Below are 27,857 nucleotides of genomic sequence, written 5' to 3'. Positions count from 1 at the left end.
TATTGAATTTGTCAAAAAGATTATCTTACAATCCCTAAACCAACAATTATCCCTGACCTACATAATTAAGTTATTCACACAGCTCCTTTCAGTGTACTGTATTAGCTTTTTGCCTCCCTTATAGACTAACATTCTGTACTTCCTGATGTCCAGAGGGGCTCAACAACCTTGGTCCATGGCCACTGTAACTGAACTCCAACTGACTGACAAACAAACAAATCTCTATCTATTCACATACTACATTAAAATAGTTGAATTGTACTCTCCTACTCGGATTAGGACTGCCTACTGTATTTACCAATGCTTCATGGCATACAATGCATGAGGTTTGTCAAGAGGGATTCAATAGCTGTGGTGTTTTGGCTCTCCAGATTTGGTTTCGCTATCTGATAAGGGAACTGTGGCAGACTGTTTCTCTGCTTCACTGCTGCACTTTAACATGCAATGTTCTTCTGCAGTTCACTATGGCAGTATAACTTCCACTCTCATATCATATGAATCCCCAAGCCTGCACTGCTAACTCAGCAGACTTACACTTTAACAACCATCCCTCTCCTCCTAATAAAGATACATGCTAAAGCAGCCCTGGTTTCGCCTGCCAACTCCTTTATGGACTGTGGCCTATAAAAGATTGAAAGGTTTCTGCAGTAAAGTATTCCAAAAAGGTACGGTGCACTGAACTGTCTTAGCAGTCAACTGAAGGACAGTGTATACTGTAGGGTGCTGGTAGACCTACTGGTGCCACAACAGTAGATCCCTATCCTAGCTGTCACCTGCTCTACAGTATGTCCCGCCCCTGCAGCTCTCCATTGACCCTGGTGGTAAATCCTGAGCCTCCCAGACTGCAGCAGGTCTGTCTGTTAAAAGGACAAAAACTTGCTTTGTTCTGTGTCATTAATTTAATCCCCCCAAGGAATCCCGGGTCTCAGAGAAGGCATTATGTGCTGTGATTACACTTGGTGAATTGCACCAGACCTCTTAAATGAAATAATATCAGTGTATTCTAAAATTACATTCAAATTAAAAAAATTCCTGCTGTTCGCTGGGCTGCTCATACAGCCAATAGTGCCTGTTTTATAGGTGTTTTCTTCCAATTTTGGATTAGAATTATTTACTTTGGATATAACTGATATATGCTAGAGATCAATTGTGTACCCTTAACTAAGATTTTAGGCCTTCTCACACAACTCAATCATTTTTCATCTGCTTCTGGTGTTCTGTGTTGTTTTGCAGAGTGGCCTGAGTTTGTGAAGAACTATGCTCCTTGGTGGGCGTCCCACACACGGGATTGGCTGCGTTATGGGAGGAACGTCCATGTGGTCCACTTTGAGGAGCTGAAGAGGGATCTGTTCTCCAAGCTCAAGGACATGGTCCTGTTTCTGGACCTGGAGGTGGCCGAGGACCGCCTGCTCTGTGTAGAGGGACAGAAGGACGGTAAATTCAAGCGCTCCGGCCTGCGTAAACTGGATTATGACCCGTACACACCTGAGATGCGCACTAGCATTGACGAACTTGTCATGACTGTAGACGCTTCCCTAAAGAAGAGGAACATGGCCGGGGTGCCGAAGGAGTACCGACCGACTCCGAGATAATATCTCCTCTCCTTTCCCTCTCTCTCTCTCTCTCTCTCTCTCTCTCCATTTCTCACTCTGTTCTTCTATCCCTTTCCTTCATTCTAGGATTAATTAATGGCATCCATGTCCAAATGGCGTCAAATATAAAAGTCACATGAACTGAAAATCAATGTGTAGGAAATACGTTTTTATTTAATATACTTCTCTGTTCCCCTCCACTTCTCTGTCTCCTTCTTTCTCACATCCCTTTCCTTTATTTGTTTGACTGACAGGCACACAACCGTATTGATTAGGACAACAGCATCATACTGTATACTGCTTTAAAAAGGACATTTAGCTACTTGGCTGATGAACATACATTCAGCACAGCACTCTGAACATTGATTTTGATTTGACCTTTGACATTAGGAAACTCAAATACACACCAATGAAAAGCACTTCTCCCTCTATGCACGTGTGTGCGTTATGACTTAACGTGAAGGTACAGTAGCTGTGTTGGAAGCCCATCCAAGTAAATACTGTCTGGATTACTGTCAGCCGACCACAAAATAAAATCCCTGTTCATCGGGAAAGTGATGAAAAAGCACTGTAAGAAGTCTATTTATATGCATAATGTGAATTACGAATAGGATCTGCTGCTATCACAGATTAGGAGAACAAATACTCTTTCGTGAAATGGTTTGAAATGTCACAAAACCTTTTAACGTTCTGTCATTTGCAACTAAATGTTTTGTTTTGTTAGAGATGAAAAATCTATACCTCCACTTGCTGAATACAGTATGTTTGAGAGCTACTAGATTTAAAATTAGGAGGTGGTCAAAACCGTACTATTGGACTTGGATTTGGTTGGCGAAAACCCCTGTGTCCATCTAAAAGAGGTAATGAATGGGACTGAACACTCATCTCTCCATCTACCCCTGTGGACCCACCATGAGGCTAGATCTTCACTCTTCTCCTCATACTTCAGCAGTTATTCTAACGAGAAGAGGTAATACAGCACCATCAAACAGCTGCTCTGCTTCTCTGAAGCAGTGGCCTCACTTAAAACGGTGCTGTATCAGTCTTACTGAGTCATTACATCTGTCCTTTTGGTTACTGGCAACAGCTCTGGAACACTAAATAATTAACCCTCCATGGTTTATTTTGACCATCAGGCTCTATGGAACACTCCTGACTCTTGTCAAGACAGCCTTTTCAATAACTAGCCTCGACTCATCGACAGCTTGTTCATCCTTGGTCTCCTCAGATGTGGTCAGCCAGACACACTGCGCATGATACATTTATTGTGGATTTATTGAATGTAGTTTTCTGCAAACAGCGCTATTTTGAAACGACCACTTCTGCTAAATGACTCTGCGGAACTTGTTGTGGTGCCTTTTCTGTCAGCTGACTGTTGGCTTTAAGTTGAAATGTAGGGAAAATAAAATGATTACTAATATCAAATATTATTGGTAATGTGAATATATTATTGATGATATTTGATATTAAACTGTCCGCTTAATGCATCATCTGACACACTAGTGTCGAGAGTGTTCTAGCTTATGAAACAAAATACCAAGGATGTTGTTATGCAATTATTGCAAATATTGTGCCAGTGCAATGCACTGATCGAACGTTTGAGATTTCCATTTGGCTCATAGATCTCAATACAGACAGGGAAGAGGCAGGGTTAACAATCAATAATAGTATGCCACCTCACTGTGTGGCTGAGGCACGTTAGATCAAGACTGTGGAGTTATCAAGCATACCCTGATAGTTTAACACTTCAAATTATACCTTTTTATGGGGGGACAGTCAAATTTGCCTGCCTATAATGACTCAAACACACCAAAATCAATCAAAATTCATATTTTGTCTCTGTTTGAGCTAAGAGATAATGAAGGTTCATTATTTAAATATTTGTCTTCATTTATTTAACTTGAATATGATCCAAAAAGTGTTTCACTGTAAGGTTAATACAGCTGTAGCATGTACTGTAGCTGAATGCTTACTACCCTAAAGGCCCAAAAGGCATTTATTCAAGTTATAGATGATTTGAGATTAGAGTTTTCCCCTCAATGCTTTTTTTTCTTGATATACGACCCCTGATCATTTTTGTTGAAGGTGAGTAATGCTGAAAGTGACACACCCCATATTCTAGATTGCTTTGGTTTCGCAAAACAAGCTATATAATAGTCCCAGCCATAGGTAAAGTGCAACAGAGAATAGAAAGCTAAAATACATCAAAATAATCTGTAAGTGAAACATTTGATTTTGTACACCCACCACTTTATGTTGACTGATGTATAATGTGTCTCTATTGGTCACATGTAGAAAGAGTGCAATGAAAGAAAAAATTCCTTCCAAAATATACACATATATTTTTATAGTACGTGCCACAAAATTACCAATATATTTATAATGCAACAAGTAAATGGGAGCTATCTCTTCTATTTTTGACATAGGACTTTTTTTTGCTTTCATTGACAGGCTAGCACTATCTCGAAAGGGGTGTCACATTTGAATGTATTTTGTATGGAATGAATGTAATGTGATTATAAATAAGGTAATAGAATGGAAGTGAAGGACTGCGATTCCAAATAAACATGCAATCTGAAATAAATGTTGTATGGTAGTAAAAGTACACCAGACGCTGGTTAGTATGTATTTAGTCCATCATATCTTCAGACCTTCAGGAATAACAGTTAGATAAACTTAATCCCTGGCTCCGGATTGCAGTATAATGAAGACATGGCAGGGGAGCCAGCCGATGAGGAACATGGCTATCAGGGCAGTCATGACTCTAAAGGACTTGGAGGACCTGGTCATCCTGTTGGTCCTCAGTTGCAGTGGGATGACAGAGTAGCAGAAGATGATTAGGAGGAGCGGGAGCACAAAGCCGCTGACAAATCGACTCACAACTACAATTAGGTGGCTATTTTGGGATGGGTAGTTGTTAAAGCATGTTGTTGTGTAGTCTGTGGTGACATGACAAAACATTATGGAGGCAATGCTGAGTGCAACAGAGATGACCCAGGCAAGGACCAAAACTGCAGAGGCTATCCTCACGGTACACTGGTTTTGGGCCCAAACTGGATATATGACCAGTACATAACGGTCAACACTCATGATGACCAGGAGGAAGATGCTGCTGAACATGTTAAGGAACATCGTGAAAGAGGTGAACATGCACATGAACAGCCCAAAGATCCATTCCTTTGTTACCATGTAGATGATGTTGAAGGGGAGACAGGCACAGAATATGAAGTCGGAGACGGCCAGGCTGAGGTACCATGTGGTGTTGACTGTCTTCTTCATCTTGAGACCAGCAATCGAGATGACCACCCCATTCCTACAAACCCCCAGCAGGAAGATAACTACCAGGAGGGAGGCGCATGAAACCTCTGTGAAGCATGTCTTGTGGGTTCTGAAATCTACATACTTGGGAGGAGTAAATTCATGAACTGACGTTGACATTTAATTTGAAATGTATAATGAAGGGAAAATAAACCTACACCTACACCTAAACCTGGTCAGGTACAGCATCCAATACAAAACATTGACTTTGGCCCTTTGGACATTACAGAGGCAGCAGGCTCATATATGATGCATGCTGTTTTGCAACTGCTGGGTAACTAATGTTACTACATGCACTTTTTTAATAAACTGTTCATGGCATACACATAAAGATGGTTGGACACAGCAGTTTGTTTCTGTCACATGACTTTTAATTATTAAATACATTAAAACAATGTACATTAAACAAAAACAGTATTGTGATTGTAAGCTAACATAAAGCCTAACAAGTGTACATCAATTAACTTTCTATTTCTCAAAACATTGGATTTAATCAGAAAAAGGCAGAAACAGTCTGCTGCAGAATTATAAATGTAATTCAGTTAGAATGTGACAATGCTCTTTCTGCTTCCCAGTTAAGTTCCTTTTAACAAGCAGCTTTTCTTTCTGTGGTTTACCATAAATAATTACAAACATGGTCCAATATACAAACAACAGGGGTAGGCAGCCCGGTTCCTGGAGTACCACACATATAACAGGATGTTGTTACAACTAGTCACCACACCCGACCTACTGAGCTAATTGATCAGTTCAGTGATTGCCTAAATTCAACACACATGGTCTTCCAGGTCGGTTAAATCAAACATATGAAGTGCCTGCGGCACTCCAGGACCAGGGTTGCCTTCCTCTGCAATACAAGATCCTAGCCTATTCATCTTATTCATCAGATAAACAAATTAAAGAGGTAGATTGAACAGAACAATGGTTGTGTTTTTACAAATACATTAACAATGAGTTCACATTAATCAAGTCACACAATGGTTGTGTGAAATGTGTTGTCCATGTGTTGTTCACCCTGGAGAGTAAACACAGGACTCTCCAATATGATTCTCAGCTTGGGTATGTAATTACACTTGACTTTCAGTGTCACAGCAGATGATCTGACAGTTGGTGAGGTGGGCTGAATTACATGTCATGGTACAAATCTGATTACATAGAAACCTGTCCACAACAAGATGGGTGATGTATGGCAGGAAATATAAATGAAGAGTTTTGTTCCAAAACGCAATATCCAGCAATCCAGACGACCACAAATTATTTGTTTTGGATAGGGCTGGACGATATGTTGTGTATGGATGTTTGCAATAGCTGAGGCAGATGTATACAGTGCATTCGGAAAGTATTCAGACCCCTTGACTGAAAGTATTCAGACCCCTTGACTTTTTCCACATTTTGTTACGTTACAGCATTACACTAAAATTCATAAATACATTTTTAAAAGCAAAATCCTGTTTTTAGAATTGTTTGCTAATGTATTTTTTTTTAAGTAAAACTTATTTACATAAGTATTCAGACCCTTTGCTATGAGACTCAAAATTGAGCTCAGGCACATCCTGTTTCCATTGATCAACATCCTTGAGATGTTTCTACAACTTGATTGGAGTCCACCTGTGGTAAATTCAATGGATTGGACATTATTTGGAAAGGCATACACCTGTATATATAAGGTCCCAAAGTTGACAGTGCATGTCAGAGCAAAAACAAAGCCATGAGGTCGAAGGAATTGTCCGTACAGCTCCGAGACAGGATTGTGTCAAGGCACAGATCTGGGGAAGGGTACCAAAACATTTCTGCTGCATTGAAGGTCCCCAAGAACACAGTGGCCACCATCATTCTTAAATGGAAGAAGTTTGTAACCACCAAGACTCTTCCTAGAGCTGGTCGCCCGGCCAACTGAGCAATTGGGGAAGAAGGGTCTTGGTCAGGGAGGTGCCCAAGAACCTGATGGTCACAAAGTTCCTCTGTGGAGATGGGAGAACCTTCCAGAAGGACAATCATTTCTGCAGCACTCCACCAATCAGGCCTTTATAGTAGAGTGGCCAGACGGAAGTTATTCCTTAGTAAAAGGCACATGACAGCCCACATGGAGTTTGCCAAAAGGGACCTAAAGGACTCTCAGACCATGAGAAACAAGATTCTCTGGTCTGATGAAATCAAGATTGAACTCCTTGGCCTGAATGCCAAGCGTCACGGCTGTTGGAAACCTGGCACTATCCCTACGGTGAAGCATGGTGGTGGCAGCATCATGCTGTGGGGATGTTTTTCAGCGGCAGGGACTGGGAGACAAGTCAGGATCGAGAGAAAGATGAACGGAGCAAAGCACAGAGAGATCCTTTATGAAATCCTGCTCCAGAGCGCTCGGAACCTCAGACTGGTGTGAAGGTTACCCTTCCAACAGGACAATGACCCTAGGCACACAGCCAAGACAACTTAGTAGTGACTTCGGCACAAGTCTCTGAATATCCTTGAATAGCACAGCCAGAGCCCGGACATGAACCCGATCAAACATCTCTGGAGAGACCTGAAAATAGTTGTGCAGTGATGCTCCCATGCTCCCCAAAATATATGCAATCCATTTTAGAATAAGCCTGTAATGTCACAACATGTGGAAAAAGCCAAGAGGTCTGAATACTTTTCTGAATGCATTGTATATACACTGAGCGCAAAAAAACATTATGAACACTTGCTCTTTCCATGACATAGATTGACCAGGTGAATCCAGTTGAAAGCTATCCTCCCTTATTGATGTCACTTGTTAAATCCACTTCAATCAGTGTAGATAAAAGGTTAAAGAAGTATTTTTAAGCCTTGAGACAATGTTAGGTGAGAATGATCTGTTAATTGAACGATTAGAATATTCCGCCCTGAAACATATAATTGTATGGAAGTGATTAGAATGTATAAAATCATAATCTATAAATGTGTAGTCCTAGTCAGAATTAGGGTAAAGACAATATGTCTTTATGGTATTATAAACACAGACTGTCTGATCTTGGTGCCGACCTGACTAGAGATTTGGGAGAGAACAGAGAACTAATCTCTGTCTGCTGGGTAGCAGGACATGTGTGTGCGTCTGTTAGTGTGTATGTGTGTGCGTCTGTTTGTGTGTATGTGTGTGCGTCTGTGTGTATGGGTGTGTGTATGGTTGTGTGAATGTGTGGGCGTGAGAAGTCAGTATAAAATGAATTGTTTTGTATTCTTGACTTTAGAACGTTCCCGTGAATAAACCTTTTTGACTATCTATTTTAGCTGGGCCTCCGTCTGTTTCATTCGACCAGGATCTTACAAATTCTGGTTTGCAGACTGAGTAATATAATTAAATTGGGTTATACACCTGGAGAACATAATTCTCTTATCAGACAATTAAGACATGGATTGTGTGTGTGTGCCAGTCAGAGGGTGAATGGGCAAGACAAAATATTTAAGTGCCTTTGAACAGGGTATGGTAGTAGGTGCCAGGTGCACTGGTTTGTGTCAAGAACTGCAATGCTGCTGTGTTTTTCACGCTCAACAATTTCCCATGTGTATCAAGAATGGTCCACCACCCAAAGGACATCCAGCCAACTTGACACAACTGTGGGAAGCATTGGTCAACATAGGCCAGCATCCACGTGGAATGCTTTCGACACCTTCTGGAGTCCATGCCCAGATGAATTGAGGATGTTCTGAAGGCAAATATTAGGAAGGTGTTCTTATTGTTATGTACACTCAGTGTACACTTCAAAGTGTGTGAATAGTCTTTCTGCTCTTCGATCTGTAAGCAGTGTGATGTTCATTTCCTTTTAGAAGGTAGCTTTTTTTTTCAGTGGTAGGGATATGTTTCAGCTTAATTTACACAAATTACCACAAAGAGGTCACAACGATTTCCACTCAAAAAACATTTCCCATCAAGAGACATGGCTGTCAAAAAGGAGGATTTCCTGTTTTCACTGATGTCGTTGAACTATGAGCTTGGTCACTCACTGGAACAAATGGACTTCTGCTTATAAGATTAACATTTTACGATCTACAGGGACACACATTATGCAGAGGTTATTATTATTAGGTTATTAGGTTGTTATTTCAATATGTATAGTAAATAGGTTATAAGCCTATGTTAGGTCACATCACTACAAAAGGTCACTCCACAGCAAGGCCTCCATCGCATTCTGTATGTGAGATAATGACATTCAAATTGGTTGGAAAAAGTTATGGTAGGAAAATATATTGGAGCTCATGGGAGAAACAAATCAAACAGATATACGTTTTAACATGAGACAAAGAGCACTACTTGTGATGATACAAATATATGACAAATATAACTAGTCCATAAGACCATAAAGTGAAAACACACCTTACATGACATTTCTACAAGACAAATCGTTGCTGAACAAAATTGTGTTCTTAGTCTCTGCAGCCACTGAGGCCTTACCATCATCGTAGAGATTTAGATGTGTGTGGAGGTTCTGCGGCTGCCCTCCATGGAGCTGGACCTGGAGAGGTAGCGGCTGGTGGTGCGGCCCTCCTCTCCGATGGCATTCGCCATCTTAGACAGTATGGAGCTCTTGAATTTCTGCAGGAAGTCATTGCCCATGAAAACATACAGCACTGGGTTGAGGAAACTGTTAGCTATGGCTACAGTAGTGCCCACCATAAGCCCAAATCTTATAACCTCCAGGTCGTAGCTTTGGTGGTTCAGCTCAAGCAGTACAAAGACATGGTAGGGCAGCCAGCAGATGAAGAATGTGGCTATCAGGGCAGTCATAACTTTGAAGGGCTTGGAGGACTTGCTCATCATTCGGTTGGTTCTCAGTCGCAGGATGATGACAGAGTAACAAAAGATGATGATAAAGAATGGCAGCACAAACCCACCAATGAACCGACTCACTGCGATCATCTTGTGGCTGTGTTGGTCTCTGTAGTTATTGAAACACTTTCTCGTCCCTAAATATGTTTTGACGTCTCTGAACACCATGGAGGGGATGCTGAGGGCGACAGAGGCAACCCAGGCCAGAACCACCACTACAGAGGCCTTGCCCATGGTGCGGTAGTTCTGAGCCCACACTGGAAACATCACTGACACACAGCGGTCAACACTGATGACGACCAGGAGGAAGATGCTGCAGAACATGTTGAGGAACATCACGAAAGAGGTGAACTTACACATAAAGACCCCAAAGATCCAGTCCTTTGTCACCGTGTTGATGATGTTGAAGGGGAGACAGGCACAGAATATGAAGTCGGAGACGGCCAGGCTGAGGTACCAGGTGGTGTTGACTGTCTTCTTCATCTTGAGACCAGCGATCCAGATGACCACCCCATTCCCACAAACCCCCAGCAGGAAGATAACTACATTGACCACCAGGAGGGAGACGCATGAAACTTCTGTGAAGCATGTCTTCTGGGTTTTGAAATCTACATCCTCGGGAGGAGTATCATTGTCATAGGTGTAATTGCTAAAATCATATTCATATGTATAATCCTCCATTGTGTTGCAGTTATTTGGCTTGCAATCCCTGTGAAGATAAGATATTGTCGTTAGGAAACTGTTTTGATCACCCCCTTGTTCTCAACCCTTTACTTCAGAGTGTCTTCTAGCCATGGGTAATTTACTTGTCTGTTTCTGAACATGTCCACTTCAAACAAATCTGAGGTGGTCTATTTGGTAAAGAGCACCGCCTTATACCGACCGTTAGGTCCAAAATTATTGGCACCCTGGATAAAGATGAGAAAATAAGACTGTATAAAATAAATAATACAAATACTGAGCTATATTGCATGCTCAATACAATTTCTCAGAGAAGGAGGATTTTGTTTAGAAGTAACAAAAAAAATCTAAATATGGTAGGGGACAAAATTATTGGCATCCTTGTTTTCAGTACTCCAGCACCCTTCCTTGCAAGGATAACGACACTGAGCCATTTTCTAAAGTCTTTTATGAGATTGGAGAACACATTGGGAGGGATCTTAGACCATTCCTCCATAAATAATATTTTTAGATCCTCGATATCCTTTGTCTGCACTTATGGACTGCCCTCTTCAATTTAAACCAAAGGTTTTCAAAGGGGTTCAAGTCCGATTGAGATGGCCATTGCAAAATTTTGATTTTGTGGTTAATTAACCATTTCTTGTGGCCTGGCAGAGGCAACCAAGTTTTTGGCTAAAATGTCCTGGTACACTTCCGTTTTTTGACGCCAAAGAGCTCTATCTTCATGGCATCTGACCATAGCACCGGTTCCAATGCCGTTTATCAAACTCCAGGCGGTGCTATGGTCAGATGACATGAAGATAGAGCTCTTTGGCCACACACACCAGTGGTGGGTTTGGTATTTAAAATAACAGAAGCATTTGCAGAAAGTACCTCATACCTACTGTAAAATATGGTGGTGGATCTTGGATGTTATGGGGCAATTTAGTTTCCACTGGTCCTCTTTTTATTATTTGGTATTTTTTTACTTGTCTTTTCCTACTACCACTGACTTTGCTGATAAATACTTTGAGGGCAAATGTACTTGCTATGATTGTGATATTTTGTTGTCTCACCTAGCTATCTTAAGATTAAGACATGAATTGTATAAGTCACTCTGGTTACGAGTGTCTACTAAATTACTAAAATGTAAAATCTAAATGTAAAATGAGCAAATGTATAAGTGTAAAATAATGTAATTTTCTACAAAAAAATGTAGCATACAAAATAGCTCAGTTTTTGCATCATTTTGCCTATCTTTATCTTTATCAAGGGTGCCAATAATTTTGGACCTGACTGTATGTGCTCGTGGTCACTGTGGGTTGGAGTTCCAGGCCCATCGCTACTTTGTCACAAACTCTCTCCTCACGGTTCTTTTCTCCGACTACCGTGTCCTCCCTCTCTTCAATCAAAATTGAAAAGGAAAAGGCTCAACGCTCGCTCACCATTAAAAACGTCTCTTAAGGATCCGCCCCTTTTTTTGAAATGTTCTTCTAAAACGACATACCCAAATCTTAACTGCCTGTAGCTCAGTCCCTGAAGCAGGGATATGCATATTCTTGATACCATTTGAAAGGAAACACTTTGAAGTTTGTGTAAATGTGAAAGGAATGCAGGAGAATATAACGTATTAGATCTGGTAAGAGATAATACAAAGATTTTTTTTGTACCATCATTTTTGAAGTACAAGAGAAAGGGCATAATTAATTATTCTAGCCCAGGCGCAATTTAGACTTTGGCTACTAGATGGCAGCACTACGTGCAAAGTTTTAGAGTGATCCAGTGAAATCTTGCATGTCTATTCAGAATGTTGTATCAAGACCGCCCAAATGTGCCTAATTGGTTTATTCATACATTTGTGCACTCTCCTCAAACAATAGCAATGGTATTCTTTCACTCTAATAGCTACTGTAAATTGGACAGTGCAGTTAGATTAACAAGAATTTAAGCTTTCTGCCCATATCAGATACAGTATGTCTATGTCCTGGGAATTGTATTTGTTTCTTACAACCTCATGCTAATCATATTAGCCTACATTAGCTCAACCGTTCCACGGACGGGTCACCGATCCTGAAGAAGTTTTAATGTAATTTTAGCAAAGTTAAAAGCTTCACATTTTGGCTTTCGTCAATGGCCTTCATCAATTTCTCCCTCTCTTCAATAAAATACTGATATCTATAGGCCTATGTGAAAATGTAAGATATGTTTTGCAAGTGTTGAAAACATCCTCAAATATAGATGTATTAGATATTGCCTATATTCATTAAATCAGTACTTGCAATTATCCAATCAATTAACTTAATATGTAATCTATAGCACAAACATAACATTAGATGATCTGAAACAATGATTTTGAAATGAAGGAAAAGACAATAGCCTACCTTACAGACCAATTGATGGTGGTGACATGTCACTGTCCAGTGGTGCTTGTAGATTGACTGTCACTTGTGATGTCCTACCACTCCTCTCCGTTTTTGACCAATACAACAGCACTAGCTGACTGTGCAGTTTCCCAAACATGTCCATTCCACTCCACTACTTTCAGTACTCTATTTTGGCTTGGTAGCCCCTTGTAAGTATGGTGTCACACTATGCCACACAGTTGGTGTCACATTTTTACTCTGGAAAATTGTCAAATTGAATTGAAAAGAGGTATTTTCAGAAATGTTAATGGTTATGTGTTTCATCAAATCTTTATTCGACAAGCATTTGAATTGAAAATAAACAGGTTAAAAACAAGAAGTAATGTATGACCTCAAGAGGTCTTTATATACAATGTGTAATTAATTATACATACAGTGAGTTGTTAACAAGACAATTTTATAAAGTATTTATTACAATTCATAAAAATATATTTTAGATTTTGCGTGATATCACTATTTATAACTACATTTCAAGCTGTTCATAAATTGCAAATTGTGTTTACAGTATGTTGTTTTCCCATTACTGCTCAAGGATATTATCCTCCTTATGGTTAGCGTGTCAGAGATGTCATCTCCTCATCCTTGTCTCTGTTGTCCTCCATCTGAGGGGGTCCTCTCAGCCTCTGTTCCTTCTTCTCCTGCCATATGCAGATGATAGGAGAGATGCAGCTGTTTAAGACTGACAGGGCAGTGGCCGGGGGCAATGCGTATGTGAACAACCTGCTGCCTGTCCCCATTGTGGCTTGCAGCACAGAGAGACTAATGACAGGAGTCCAGCATAGGAAATGGGCAATAGTCACAGGTCGAATAACCCGTGACCTTAGTTGGTTGTTTCCCATGCTGTTCATGCAGCAACAGCTGACACATCTCACACCCAAAGGGAGCAGCAGGCCGAAAATGAAGCGACAGATCAACACTGCCATCAATCTCTCCCTTCCCTCTTTAGACATCTGGGAGCTTCCAGTATAGCCATAGTTGTCAAGGCAGACGTGTCCATCGGCAGTGTACTGAACCTCCCTGGACAGTAGAGAGGGGGTACTCAGTATGGCCCCAATGAACCAGGACAGCAGGACTATGTTGGTGGACATGCGGTGTTCAAAGCATCCAGGGACACTCCAGCACACATTCCAGAAGGTGATCATCAGTGAGACAGAAAACATGTTCATAAACATCACGTAGTACCCCAGCTTGCAGACAACCTTCCCAAATGTCCAGGAGAAGTAGTTCCAGGCAGTGATCAGGTAAAGTGGGGCGAAGAGGCAGAAGACGAGGTGGGTGACAGCCAAGCCAAGGATTATCATGTGTTGACTCAGTTTCTTCTTGGACCTGCATTTTACAGTCATGAAGATGACAGCAGAGTTGAGCAGTAGACCCAGCAGAATGTTGGCTGAGTACACTGACACATACATGTATCTAAAGCCAGCCTTCATCTGATACATCTCATAGATGACTGGGGACTGGGAAGGTATTGCCACTGAATCATCGTAGTCATCATAGCCTGTTGTGTTGAGTGAGGCAACCATGATTTCTGTTGTTTTTTTACCCTAAGAAAAGGAATGCAATGATTCAGTCAGAATAGGTCCGGTCTGTAATGACTGTATCTGCATGCTAACTAAAATAACATGACATGCTATGTCCTTCCAGTTATCCAGTAAATCATTTTTAATAAAATAAAAACATGCATCTTGCACTGTAGGTAGGCCCATACTACAACTTGTTCAAGTTGTACTTGACCACTACAACCTTTTCTTAAGACTGGATGTATTCAATGCGGCAACACATACAGTGCCTTCAAAAAGTATTCACACCCCTTGACTTTTTCCACATTTACGACCCGTTTCAGGAAGCTAGGTGTATGAGCTAGGCATATGTTGGATGTCCCTACTTCACAGGAGAGGCATTTGAACGTAAAAACATGAATATTTTCAAAATACGTTTTTTGGCTGAAATGCCTTCTGGAACATGTGAAATTTCATGTGCCTTATTCTGCCCTTGAGTTGCGTTCCCATGCAAAACTAGACAGATAGCTAACAACTAAGTCTTCAATAAAACTCCCAAGGCGTGACTTTTCTTGAATGAATATATTGAAAACGTTTACCTTCCTCTAACCTTGCGGCAGGTGACACACTTGTGAATGATACCAGAGACCAGACGTTTGCTCCCAATAATCCAGAAGCCTGCTGCTGGAATAGCTCCATCTGAAAAATGACGGCCCTGGTGAGCCACTTGCTCGTGATAATGTCTTACCAGCAGGGTGGCGACATGATGTGTCCGTGGGATGATGAGAGGATGTTTTTCGTCTTGTGACATGTCGGCGGAGGATAAGCGGCCTCCCACCCTCAGCAACCCATCCTCATCAATCACTGGGTTCAGCTTTTTGAGTGTACTTTGTTTAGGGAACTCTTTTCCTTTTTCAAGGCATTTGAATTCCTCTTTGAAGGCTTCATGTTGCACACAGTGAATGATTGCTGTTTTGGCTTGTGACAACTCACTTGTACTACATGGTTTATTACAGTCATGCCAGCTTCTGCAGCTGGTGTTGTCTGCACCTTCATGGAAGGATCTGGCAACATGAATGAGTCGTGCTGTGGCTCGATTGAGAGCTTTCCAGCTTGAGAACCTCTCAAAGCGATGAGAGCCGAGTTGAGCTCCAGAAACCTTAGAGGTGAAGACAGTGACGTCTGGTCGAATCTCTGCGTCTGCGTGAGGCTCTACAAGGTCAAAATGTATGTTCTCAGGCTCACTTGAGTTTGTTTGGGTCAGGAAAGGTGGGCCTGAGAAGCAACTGGTGTACTTTAAGAGCGCAGCAAGTATAGCCCTGGTTGCATGGTCTGCTGGATTGCTGTCAGTGTTTACATAACACCACTGATCTGGATGGGTAGACTTCCTGATGCGAGTTACCCTATTGGCAACATACACATAGAATCTTTTGGTGACATTGTGGATGTAACCGAGAACTATCTTACTGTCTGTGTAGAACTTGGCCGCATTTACATCAATGTCAATTTCGTCAATTTCGTCTATCTCCCGGGTGGCGCAGTGGTCTAGGGCACTGCATCGCAGTGCTAGCTGCGCCACCAGAGTCTCTGGGTTCACGCCCAGGCTCTGTCGCAGCCGGCCGCAACCGGGAGGTCCGTGGGGCGACGCACAATTGGTATAGCGTCGTCCGGGTTAGGGAGGGTTTGGCCGGTAGGGATATCCTTGTCTCAGTATGTAAAATGTAATAAAATGTATGCACTCTACTGTAAGTCGCTCTGGATAAGAGCGTCTGCTAAAATGTCTCTGATCAGTTCATACATCTCAACAGCTAGCAAAGCCGCACACAGTTCTAGGCGTGGGATAGTGTGGGCCGGACGAGGGGCCAATTTTGATTTCCCCATGACAAATCCAACATGGCATTGACCTTCCGAGTCAATAACTCTCAGGTAGGTTACCGCTCCTATGGCTACTGTAGAGGCACCCGAGAAGATGTGCAGCTCTCTTCTTCGAGTGGTAGACAAGGAGACTGGGATGTAGGTCTGCTGAATATACATATGTTCCAACTCCATCAAAGATTCCTTCCACATTTTCCATTTATCTTCTTTTTCTGGGGGAAGAGGGGCATCCCACTCACTCTGATCAGAAGAGAGTTCTCTGATTAAGGCTTTACCTTGCATTGTTATTGGAGCCACGAACCCAAGGGGGTCATAAAGACTATTCACTGTGGACAGGATGCCTCTCCGCGTAAAAGGCTTCTCATTGTGGGACACCTGGAATGAGAAGCTGTCTGTTTCCAGGTTCCAGGAAAGTCCCAGACTCCGTTGAAAGGGGAGAGGATCCACTCCTAGGTCCAGATCTTTTAAGTCTTTTGCACGGTCCTCCATAGGGAAGGCTTCCATAACTGTTTTGCTATTGGATGCAATCTTGTGTAGTTTCATGTTGGACTCCGCCAACATTGCTTGTGTTTTTCTTAGAATGTCGATAGCTTCTTCTGTAGTAGCTACTGATGTCAGCCCATCATCGACGTAGAAGTTCCTCACTACATATTGCTTGGGTTCTGATCCGTGTTCCTTCTCAACCTGTAGCGCTGCTCGTCTCATGCAGTAGATGGCTACGGCTGGTGAAGGGCTGTTCCCAAATACATGGACTTTCATCTTGTACTCAGTTATGTTTCTATCTGGATTGTTGTCTTCATACCAGAGAAACCTTAAGTAATCTCTGTGATCCTCACGTACACCAAAACAGTAAAACATTTGTTGCACATCTGCTGTTAGTGCAATGCAATCCTTGCGGAAGAGCATTAGGACACCCAAGAGTGTGTTGTTTAAGTCTGGACCACTGAGCAGAACATCGTTAAGTGACACGCCTTGACACTTAGCACTGGTTGACGGCTCTCCTGCCTGAAGTCTCTGTTACCCCAGAACAGGTCTTCATGGTGTATGGAGCAGAGTTGTCATTGATGTTGAAGAGATTGAAAAACTCTGTCTTGGCCAGAGATTTGTTACTCTGTTCATCAAGCACTACATACATTTTGACAGCTTTCTCTCTTTTCCCAGCCGGATAAGCTTTAACTAGGCATATTTTTGAACATGATCTTGGATTAACTGCCTCACCACAGATCTCTGTACACTTTGAGGTGACAGATAGAAGAGCATTGTCACCTTGCTCCCCGCCATGCTCTTTCTCTGCTGTAGCAGTGTCTGTATTTGAAGGGGCTGGGCCTGGATGCAGAGCAGCAAGATGTCTGTCGCTGTCGCACTCAGAGCACTTGATTGACACCTTACAGTCTTTAGCTCTGTGCTGAGTTGACCCACAACACCGGAAACAAATTCCATTCTCTTTGAGATATGATTTGCGCTCATCTAGAGTTTTGTATCTAAACCCACTACACTTTTTAAGAGGATGAAGTTTGTTATGTATCGGGCAATGATGGTCAGGGTTTTCAATCTTTGTCTTACTGGGTTTGGTTTGGTGGTCTGAGGGCTCAGATGACACATCGGTTTTGTATACAGTCACAGGTGTCTTGCTGCTGTACCTGGCAGGTTTCTCACTTTTCATAGACACCTGGTTAGTTGAGGTGTAGAGGGTGAAACTGGGGTCGTTTCTAGTTTTCGCCTGGTTCCTGATGAATCTCGAGAAGAACGAGAATGGTGGGAATGCTACCCGACAGTCCTCCTTGTATTTGGATCCCTGTACAATCCATTTTTCTTGTAAACTGAATGGAAGTTTCTCTACTATAGGGTTTACCCCCCGAGATGTGTCCAGATAAGCGAGGCCTGGAAGATACCCTTCTACTTTAGCACACTCCAGTTCGAGAAGAATGTCACCTAGTTCTCTTAGTTTGTGATTGTCTTTGTTAGCCAGTTTTGGAAAATCATCAATTTTCTTCAACAGTGCATTCTCGATCACTTCGGGTGTACCATAGCACTCTTCTAGTCGTTGCCAGACCATGTTAAGCCCTGCTGTTGCGTTGAAAATATGGACAGATCTAATTCTGTTTGCTTGCTCAGACAACTCTGCCCCTAGCCACTTGGTAAGTAGATCTAACTCTTCCCTGGCTGATAAATTCAAGTCTCTGGTCGCATTGAGAAAGGATGCTTTCCATGTCTAATAATTTTCAGGGCGATCATCAAACTTCAGGAGTCTCGAACTCACCATCTCACGGCGTAGGAGGTACTTGATGAGATCTGGTGCCACTTGTGACTCAGGGATGCTTTGTGTGTGTGACTGGAAGTGGGCTTGTTTTCCATTTACACCATGCTGCTGTTCATTTCTTTTGAACGGAGAGTCTCTGCTCATGCTCTGTTGTTTGCTACTTTCTGGATTATGGCATGTAACACTAAGCTCTTGTTTCTCCACTTCAAATGGAAGTTCAGCAAAGTAGGGCTTAGCATGTTGTTGCGCATACTCACAAGTACGCTGGACTGGACTTAAGGGCTGTGTCCCTATGTCTAGTTCTTTGTGAAGTTCTCTGTGTTCTGATTCTACAGCTTCTTCAAAGGCTGCAGCTTCAGCCAATGCAGCAGCAGCTGTTCTCTCAAATTGGAGAACATACAGTGGGGAGAACAAGTATTTGATACACTGCCGATTTTGCAGGTTTTCCTACTTACAAAGCATGTAGAGGTCTGTAATTTCTATCATGGGTACACTTCAACTATGAGAGACGGAATCTAAAACAAAAATCCAGAAAATCACATTGTATGATTTTTAAGTAATTCATTTGCATTTTATTGCATGACATAAGTATTTGATACATCAGAAAAGCAGATCTTAATATTTGGTACAGAAACCTTTGTTTGCAATTACAGAGATCATACGTTTCCTGTAGTTCTTGACCAGGTTTGCACACACTGCAGCAGGGATTTTGGCCCACTCCTCCATACAGATCTTCTCCAGATCCTTCAGGTTTCGGGGCTGTCGCTGGGCAATACGGACTTTCAGCTCCCTCCAAAGATTTTCTATTGGGTTCAGGTCTGGAGACTGGCTAGGCCACTCCAGGACCTTGAGATGCTTCTTACGGCGCCACTCCTTAGTTGCCCTGGCTGTGTGTTTCGGGTCGTTGTCATGCTGGAAGACCCAGCCACGACCCATCTTCAATGCTCTTACTGAGGGAAGGAGGTTGTTGGCCAAGATCTCGCGATACATGGCCCCATCCATCCTCCCCTCAATACGGTGCAGTCATCCTGTACCCTTTGCAGAAAAGCATCCCCAAAGAATGATGTTTCCACCTCCATGCTTCACGGTTGGGATGGTGTTCTTGGGGTTGTACTCATCCTTCTTCTTCCTCCAAACACGGCGAGTGGAGTTTAGACCAAAAAGCTCTATTTTTGTCTCATCAGACCACATGACCTTCTCCCATTCCTCCTCTGGATCATCCAGATGGTCATTGGCAAACTTCAGACGGGCCTGGACATGCGCTGGCTTGAGCAGGTGGACCTTGCGTGCGCTGCAGGATTTTAATCCATGACGGTGTAGTGTGTTACTAATGGTTTTCTTTGAGACTGTGGTCCCAGCTCTCTCCAGGTCATTGACCAGGTCCTGCCGTGTAGTTCTGGGCTGATAACTCACCTTCCTCATGATCATTGATGCCCCACGAGGTGAGATCTTGCATGGAGCCCCAGACCGAGGGTGATTGACCGTCATCTTGAACTTCTTCCATTTTCTAATAATTGCGCCAACAGTTGTTGCCTTCTCACCAAGCTGCTTGCCTATTGTCCTGTAGCCCATCCCAGCCTGTTGCATGTCTACAATTTTATCCCTGATGTCCTTATACAGCTCTCTGGTCTTGGCCATTGTGGAGAGGTTGGAGTCTGTTTGATTGAGTGTGTGGACAGGTGTCTTTTATACAGGTAACGAGTTCAAACAGGTGCAGTTAATACAGGTAATGAGTGGAGAACAGGAGGGCTTCTTAAAGAAAAACTAACAGGTCTGTGAGAGCCGGAATTCTTACTGGTTGGTAGGTGATCAAATACTTATGTCATGCAATAAAATGCAAATTAATTACTTAAAAATCATACAATGTGATTTTCTGGATTTTTGTTTTAGATTCCGTCTCTCACAGTTGAAGTGTACCTATGATAAAAATTACAGACCTCTACATGCTTTGTAAGTAGGAAAACCTGCAAAATCGGCAGTGTATCAAATACGTGCTTCTACACCTGCATTACTAGCTGTTTGGGGTTTTAGGCTGGGTGTCTGTACAGCACTTCGAGATATTAGCTGATGTACGAAGGGCTATATAAAATAAAATTGAATTGAATTGAATTGTTCTCCCCACTGTATAAACGTGCCTCGAGGTCAGCTTTTTGCTTCATCACAGAAGCTTCCTTCTCAGCATAGGAGACTTGTGCACGCGCTGCGTCTGCCTTGGCGCGTGCTTTGATGGCTGCAGAACTCACCGTTGAAGATCTGCATGACTGTTTTGATGACCTTGATCTTGTAGATTGAGACTTGGTCCCAATGTGCTGAAGAGGCTCCTCCATCTCTCTCTGTCGAACTCTTGGCTCTGGTTGTTGTACCGTAGACTGCTGGTCTTCCATAGGAACAGAGGCTTTGTTGGCTGATGAATGTAGAAACAAACCACCGTGTGTGGTTATTCTTGAGCTTGAGCCCGCCGTGATGATGTTTTTTTTACTATTCTGCCCTTGAGTTGCGTTCCCATGCAAAACTAGACAGATAGCTAACAACTAAGTCTTCAATAAAACTCCCAAGGCGTGACTTTTCTTGAATGAATATATTGAAAACGTTTATGTTGTAAAACTGCAAAATACAGAAAAGAATATACTTTAGTATTCAATTCATACCGACATACTGTAGCTGTACATTATACATTTGAAGTTGCATGAATACAAAGCACGTGCTAAGGTACCATGCATCTGGCATGATGCCAAACCATATAGCTAATTGTTACTCATATGGTAATTGACTAACTCCTTTCATTACTCTAATAATGTACAACCATCTATGTAGAATAACAAAGCATATTACACTAGAAACAGTAACAAAACTACAGTATTGTATATTTTACAATTCGTTTGCATGACGCACGAGCAAAGTAATACAGCTAACGGCATACATGAAAGGCATTGCAATTTGTGTGAGTAAATGCAACCAACCAACATTGATATGTAAGCAACTCTATCAATAACAAAATTATCATCATTAGCTAAATGCTTGAATCGAACTTACAAACAAATATTTTCCAAGGCTGAAGCGTGACAAGAAATAACTACACTGAAAGACCTGCACCGTAGCGTTGTTTTTAGCTGCTTCTATGCGTGCAGAACGAATTCTCTACCAGTACCAGAAAGCTCCACTAGGGGGCAAATAACACCATGGAACACAATGAAAATCCATTTTAACCATTGTAATAAAATAATCTGTTACCTTCTAACAGGATGGCAGCACATGCCTTAATAACAAATGTGTATGCCATCTGTAAATACAAATACTATTGTTAAATGATGAGTGTAACAGGGTTATATTGGTGATTCCCCTTGCCACTTTATTGTTCTCAATAGGGGGTGCTGTTTACACTTTGAAGATTTTTTGTTCCCAGATTAAACTGCCTCGTACTCAATTCTTGCTCGTACAATATGCATATTATTATTACTATTGGATAGAAAACACTCTCTAGTTTCTAAAACCGTTTGAATTATTTCTCTGAGTGAAACAGAACTCATTCTACAGCACACTTCCTGTCAAGAAGTGAGATTTCTGAAATTGAGGTCTCTGTTCCAGGGTCGGTTTATAAATTCCCTTATAAGCTATGGGGCTACATGCACTGCATACGCCTTCCCCTAGATGTCAGTAAGCGGTGAGACTTTGAATGGAGCGGATAGCACCATCTGGGGGAGTATAAAACCTCTTGGAACGGAAGTACCGACCTTTTCGACGAGGCGCCTGACGCATGAGGGAGACCGGCATGGCTTCTTCAAAAGCTTTCGGTTTAGCAGTTTTATATCTCCGGCTCTGATTTCATTTGTTTTTTGTCTTAAAAACTTCATAAGGTAGTTAATTTAAACCGACTTATAGCAGTTTATAGTAGTTTATTGCGATTTTCTGGAGTTTCTTTGTCAGGCGTTATCACGAGTTGGGCACCTCTCCGGTACATCGGCGTTAGCAGCTAATTTCTACAGGAGTAGAGGACATCTTTCAACCAAAAGACGATTGTTCTGGACAAAGGACCACTTGCCCAAGATTCTGATGGAAGATCATCCAAAAGTAAGAGCTATTTATGATGTTAATTCGTATATCTGTGGAAAGATGTAAAATTATTAGTCCGCCATTGATTTAGGCATGGTCTCGCTGTAACGCACGCTGAATGTCGAGTAACGTTAATTTTAAAAATCTAACACAGCGGTTGCATTAAGAACTAATGTGTCTTTCATTTGCTGTCCAACCTGTATTTTTTAGTCAAGTTTACGATTAGTTATCGATTAGATTAGGTGCCTCTCCAAGATGGCGCCGGCCAGATTGCCTGAAATGTTGCTACTAATCACATTGTATAACCACGATTTGTGCTGCTAAATATGCACATTTTCGAACAAAACCTATATGCATTGTGTAATATGATGTTACAGGACTGTCATCTGATGAAGTATATCAAGGTTAGTCAAAAATTATATATTTTTGCTGGATTGTTACGATCGCTAACTTTTGCTACTGGTAAACGGCTTGTGTTTCCGGCTACTGTGGTAAGCTAATATAATGCTAAATTGTGTTTTCGCTGTAAAACACTTAAAAAATCTGAAATATTGGCTGGATTCACAAGATGTTGGTCTTTCATTTGCTGTACGCTGTGTATTTTCCAGAAATGTTTTATGATGAGTATTTCGGTATTTGACGTTGGTCTCTGTAATTATTCTGGCTGCTTCGGCACTATTTCAGATTGCAGCTGCAATGTAGAACTGTGATTTATACCTGAAATATGCACATTTTTCTAAAAAAACATATGCTATACAATAAATATGTTATCAGACTGTCATCTGATGAAGTTGTTTCTTGGTTAGTGGCTATATATATCTTTATTTGGTCGAAATTGTGATAGCTACCTATGCAGGAAAAAAATGGTGGGAAAAAAAAGTTGTGTCTTTTGCTATTGTGGTTAGCTAATAGATTTACATATTGTGTCTTCCCTGTAAAACATTTAAAAAAATCAGAAATGATGGCTGGATTCACAAGATGTGTATCTTTCATCTGGTGTCTTGGACTTGTGATTTAATGATATTTAGATGCTAGTATTTACTTGTGACGCTATGCTAGGCTATGCTAGTCAGCTTTTTTACTGTGGGGGGTGCTCCCGGATCCGGGATTGGGACCAATTAGAAGTTAAGCCAATGAGTTTTTGGTTTTAGTTTTGTCTTGCCTTCACCTACTCAACATGGCATCTTATTGGCTGGTTTGCGTAGCTTGCTTACGAGGGAGGATGTTTCGGTTAGAATCGTCCCAGTGAACAAGCACCAAACCAGCGGTAAGTTGTTGGTTGCAAAGCACTGTACGTCAAAAGTGATTTTTATACTCCCAAGTGATGATTTAAATGTACAATTTATATCAATTTGTTTGTAAATGTTATTCAAACATCACACATAAGATGCAGCGTTTTTTGGTGAATATTTGTTGCGCATTTTGTTGTAGAGAATTCCAGCTAATACTAGCTAGCAACTTACTGTGTCTGGTGGGGGGGTTCGTATATTTTGTACAGTGTGTGAGTGCAGAGTTGGATGGTGAGCCGTGCATTGCATGACGTGCAATTTTGTGCTGTTCCTATCAGGTACATTGTTAAAGATATTATATTGTATATTGTAATTGTATTATTTTGGTAACTACATCCCCAGTGAACAAGCACCAAACCAGCGTGCGTGAGTGCAGAGTTGGATGGTGAGCCGTGCATTGCATGATGTGCAATTTTGTGCTGTTTCTATCAGACTAAAGCTCCATGACTGGTGCTACAAGTTGGAGTTCGTGTCGATGATTAATTATACACAACGCAAGAAGAGTACTGTTACACGAGCCTAAATGGTTTAGCCACGGAAAAAGACAGGAACCTTCCTGCTAGCCATGATTGGCTGAGATAATGGATGGGCACGCCGAGAGATTAGTTCGGATTGGTCTGCCATGTAGCATGCTTCTGTCTATAACATGAGCTGCTCAGTATGTGTAGATAATCCTTGCTACCACAGCTTTTTAGAAAGATATAACGTTTGCCATGGAGAACTGCAAAAGTGTTGCTACTACTCTCAATAACATTGCTGCCCTGCTAAATCCACCATGCTATAGACAAAGATCAGTGTGAAGAATTACTTGACACAACGCGGGCCAAACAAGTTGTACAAACAAAAGGGAGTTAAAGGAGTTCCAGTCTGCCGTGAAGTATTCATCCATGTATACAGGTAAGAGTCTAGGTACATTTTCAGATATTATACATTTTTTATTTAGTCAGAAAGTTGTTTCATTGCAAATTAAAGTGTACTGTTAGCTAGCTAGCGAACATTAGCTTGCTGACTCGTTAGATAACCTTACGTGTATAATATGTGTAGTAATATTATTCATATCTCAGAAAACCATTTGCATTGCTAGTTATAGCCTAATGTTAGCTAGCTAGCTAACATTGAACCTAGTTGGGTAGCTTTAGCTACCTGCAGATGCATACTACAGCATTTCAGGGATGGTGGCTAGCTATGACAGTCTGTTTGTATTGCTAGTAGTATGGGTTGGGATTATGGTTAATTGTTTAGTTAGCTAGCTACATGTTTAAACCAAAGTCCACTTTTACAGATGATTACATGACCCCTCAAGTTAGCCAGGTGTGTCTGGGGGTGATTACGGCCATCTATTGTATTTCATGAGCATGTTTTTTTGTGTTACAGCCTGAATTTAAAATTGAATAAATGTAGATTTTGTATCACCTACACACAATACCCCATTATGTCAAAGTGGAATTATGTTCATGGACATTTTTACAGATTAATTGCAAATGAAAAGCTGAAATATCTTGAGTCAATAAGTATTCAACCACTTTGTTATGGCAAGCCTAAATAAGTTCAGGAGTAAAAATGTGCTTAACATGTCACATACTGTAATAAGTTGCATGGACTCACCCTGTGTGCAATAATAGTGTTTAACATTTTTTTTAATGTATGACTACCTCGTATCTATACCCCAGTGGAGGCTGCTGAGGGGAAGACGGTTCATAATAATGGCTGGAATGGCTGGCTGGCTAATGGAATGGCATCAAACACATGGAAACCATGTGTTTGATGTATTTGATACCATTCCACTTATTCCGCTCCAACCATTATCACGAGCCCGTCCTCCCCAATTAAGGTGCCACCAATCTCCTGTGCTGGACCCCACACATATAATTATCTGTAAGGTCCCTCAGTTGAGCAGTGAATTTCAAACACATATTCAACCATTAAAGACCAGGCAGGTTTTCCAGTGACTCGCAATAAAGGTCACCTAATGGTAGATGGGTAAAAATAAAATAAAAAATAGACAATGAATATCCCTTTACCATGAGGCCCATGGTGACTTTAAAACAGTTATAGAGTTTAATGGCTGTGATAGGAGAAAACTGAAGATGGATCAACAATCCATTGATCCATCCTCAGAGTGAAAAGAAGGATGTCTGTAGAGAATAACATTATTCCAAAACATGCATCCTGTTTGCAATAAGGCACTAAAGAAAAACTGCAAAAAATGTGGCAAAGAAATTAACTGAGTACCAAGGGGCTGAGTACTTCTCTAATCAATATATATTAGTGTTTTAGTTGTATCTATTTTTTTTTACTAATGTTTGAATTTTTCTCCCACTTTGGCATTACAGAGTATTTTGTGTAGATCGTTTCCCCCCCAAATGTACAATGAAATCCATTTGAATCCCACCTTATAACACAACAACATTTGGGAAAAGTCAAGGGGTGTGAATACTTTCTGAAGGCACTGTACATCAATTTAACTTCACCTACTAAATTCATAACATAGAACCAAACAATGAGTTTAAGAAAATGTTATACTAACTAAAAAGCCATTCCATGAAACAAGTTGTTTGTAGCATAAGAGTGGCAATAGCAATGGTCCTAACGTCTGGAAGCAAACGGCTGACAGTACAGACATGTGGCTAATACCTTAAGAGAAAGATAAGAGTTAAAAGGAATACACCAGAAAATGGTTGCATTTTACTGGACATTGACAAACACATGCTGTTGGTGTAAAGATTCCCACTGAAGTTAACCTTACCTTATGAAAAAGAATTTGGAATATTCCGTTGAGAAAAAGTGCAGCTTCCAAATAGCATAGCAATGTGTTGTTATCATTGAGCTCCTTCAGAAATGATTAACAAACATGAAGAGACTCGTCGACATTTCAGGAATGAAAGAAGACGAGTTTATTAAGAACCCAGTAGCATGACGAATGGGGACTTTTCATCAAATCAAATCAAATTTTATTGGTCACATACACATGGTTAGCAGATGTTATTGCGAGTGTAGTGAAATGCTTGTGCTTCTAGTTCTGACAGTGCAGCAATATCTAACATGTCATCTAACAATTCCACAACTACCTAATACACACAAATCTAAGTAAAGGAATGGAATAAGAATATATACATATAAAGATATGGATGAGCAATGACAGAGCGGCATAGGCAAGATGCAATAGATGGTATAAAATACAGTATATACATATGAGATGAGTAATGCAAGATATGTAAACCTTATTAAAGTGGCATTATTAAAGTGACTAGTGATCCATTTATTAAACTGGCCAATGATTTCAAGTCTGTATGGAGGCAGCAGCTTCTCTGTGTTAGTGGTGGCTGTTTAACAGTCTGATTGCCTTGAGATAGACACTGTTTTTCAGTCTCTCGGCCCCAGCTTTGATGCACCTGTACTGAACTCGCCATCTGGATGGTAGCGGGGTGAACAGGCAGTGGCTCGGGTGGTTGTTGTCCTTGATGATCTTTTTGGCCTTCCTTTTTGGCCTTCCAAAGCCATGAGGTCGAAGGAATTATCCATACAGCTCCGAGACAGGATTGTGTCAAGGCACAGATCTGGGGAAGGGTGCCAAAACATTTCTGCAACATTGAAGGTCCCCAAGAACACAGTGGCCTCCATCATTCCTAAATGAAAGAAGTTTGGAAAAAGTTTGGAAACTCTTCCTAGAGCTTGCCGCCAGGTCAAACGGAGCAATCGGGGGAGAAGGGCCTGGTCAGGGAGGTGACCAAGAACCTGATGGTCACTCTGACAGAGCTCTGGTGTTCCTCTGTGGAGATGGGAGAACCTTCCAGAAGGACAACCATCTCTGCAGCATTCCATCAATCAGGCCTTTATAGTAGAGTGGCCAGACGGAAGCCACTCCTCAGTAAAAGGCACAAGACAGACCACATGGAGTTTGCCAAAAGTCACCTAAAGACTCATAAACCATGAGAAACAAGATTATCTGGTCTGATGAAGCCAAGATTGAACTATTTGGCCTGAATGCCAAGCGTCACGTCTGTTGGAAACATGGCACCCTCCCTACAGTGAAGCATGGTGGTGGCAGCATCATGCTGTGGGGATGTTTTTCAGTGGCAGGGACTGGGAGACTAGTCAGTATCGA

General features: G+C 41.5%; 4 protein-coding genes across 6 annotated transcripts in view; 1 reads left to right on the top strand and 3 right to left on the bottom strand.

Moving 5' to 3' along the window:
* Positions 1-6,390, top strand: part of LOC139576697 (sialate:O-sulfotransferase 2-like) — a 131,353-nt gene extending 124,963 nt beyond the window's left edge. The window contains exon 9 of the mRNA XM_071403040.1: positions 1,234-6,390. Within this exon, the coding sequence (XP_071259141.1) occupies positions 1,234-1,592 (359 nt within the window). The 3' untranslated portion in view covers positions 1,593-6,390. The remainder of the gene's footprint in view (positions 1-1,233) is intronic.
* Positions 4,269-5,030, bottom strand: LOC139575330 (chemerin-like receptor 1). Its single transcript, XM_071400261.1, has one exon. The coding sequence runs from the start codon at positions 5,028-5,030 to the stop codon at positions 4,269-4,271; it is 762 nt and encodes a 253-aa protein (XP_071256362.1).
* LOC139576700 (chemerin-like receptor 1) lies at positions 5,260-12,849 on the bottom strand. The gene is made up of 2 exons (XM_071403044.1): positions 12,738-12,849; positions 5,260-10,405 (listed from the first exon to the last, which is right to left on the bottom strand). Exon 2 carries the CDS (start codon positions 10,375-10,377, stop codon positions 9,337-9,339), a length of 1,041 nt encoding a protein of 346 aa, XP_071259145.1. The 5' UTR covers positions 10,378-10,405; positions 12,738-12,849; the 3' UTR covers positions 5,260-9,336.
* Positions 12,850-13,029: 180 nt separating this feature from the next.
* On the bottom strand, positions 13,030-26,610 carry LOC139576698 (chemerin-like receptor 1). Of its 3 annotated transcripts, none has more exons than XM_071403041.1 (3): positions 26,499-26,610; positions 20,657-21,017; positions 13,030-14,323 (listed from the first exon to the last, which is right to left on the bottom strand). In XM_071403041.1, exons 2-3 carry the CDS (start codon positions 20,795-20,797, stop codon positions 13,331-13,333), a joined length of 1,134 nt encoding a protein of 377 aa, XP_071259142.1. In that variant the 5' UTR covers positions 20,798-21,017; positions 26,499-26,610; the 3' UTR covers positions 13,030-13,330. The 3 variants fall into 3 exon arrangements, with proteins under 3 accessions (XP_071259142.1, XP_071259143.1, XP_071259144.1); XM_071403042.1 differs by lacking the exon at positions 26,499-26,610 and adding an exon at positions 21,447-21,650; XM_071403043.1 differs by lacking the exon at positions 20,657-21,017.
* Positions 26,611-27,857: the final 1,247 nt, after the last annotated feature.

This window comes from Salvelinus alpinus, chromosome 5 (assembly GCF_045679555.1).
Source record: "Salvelinus alpinus chromosome 5, SLU_Salpinus.1, whole genome shotgun sequence".
Taxonomy (NCBI): domain Eukaryota; kingdom Metazoa; phylum Chordata; class Actinopteri; order Salmoniformes; family Salmonidae; genus Salvelinus; species Salvelinus alpinus.
The sequence above is the reverse complement of the archived record's forward strand: the minus strand, read 5'-3'. Positions and strand labels throughout refer to the sequence as shown.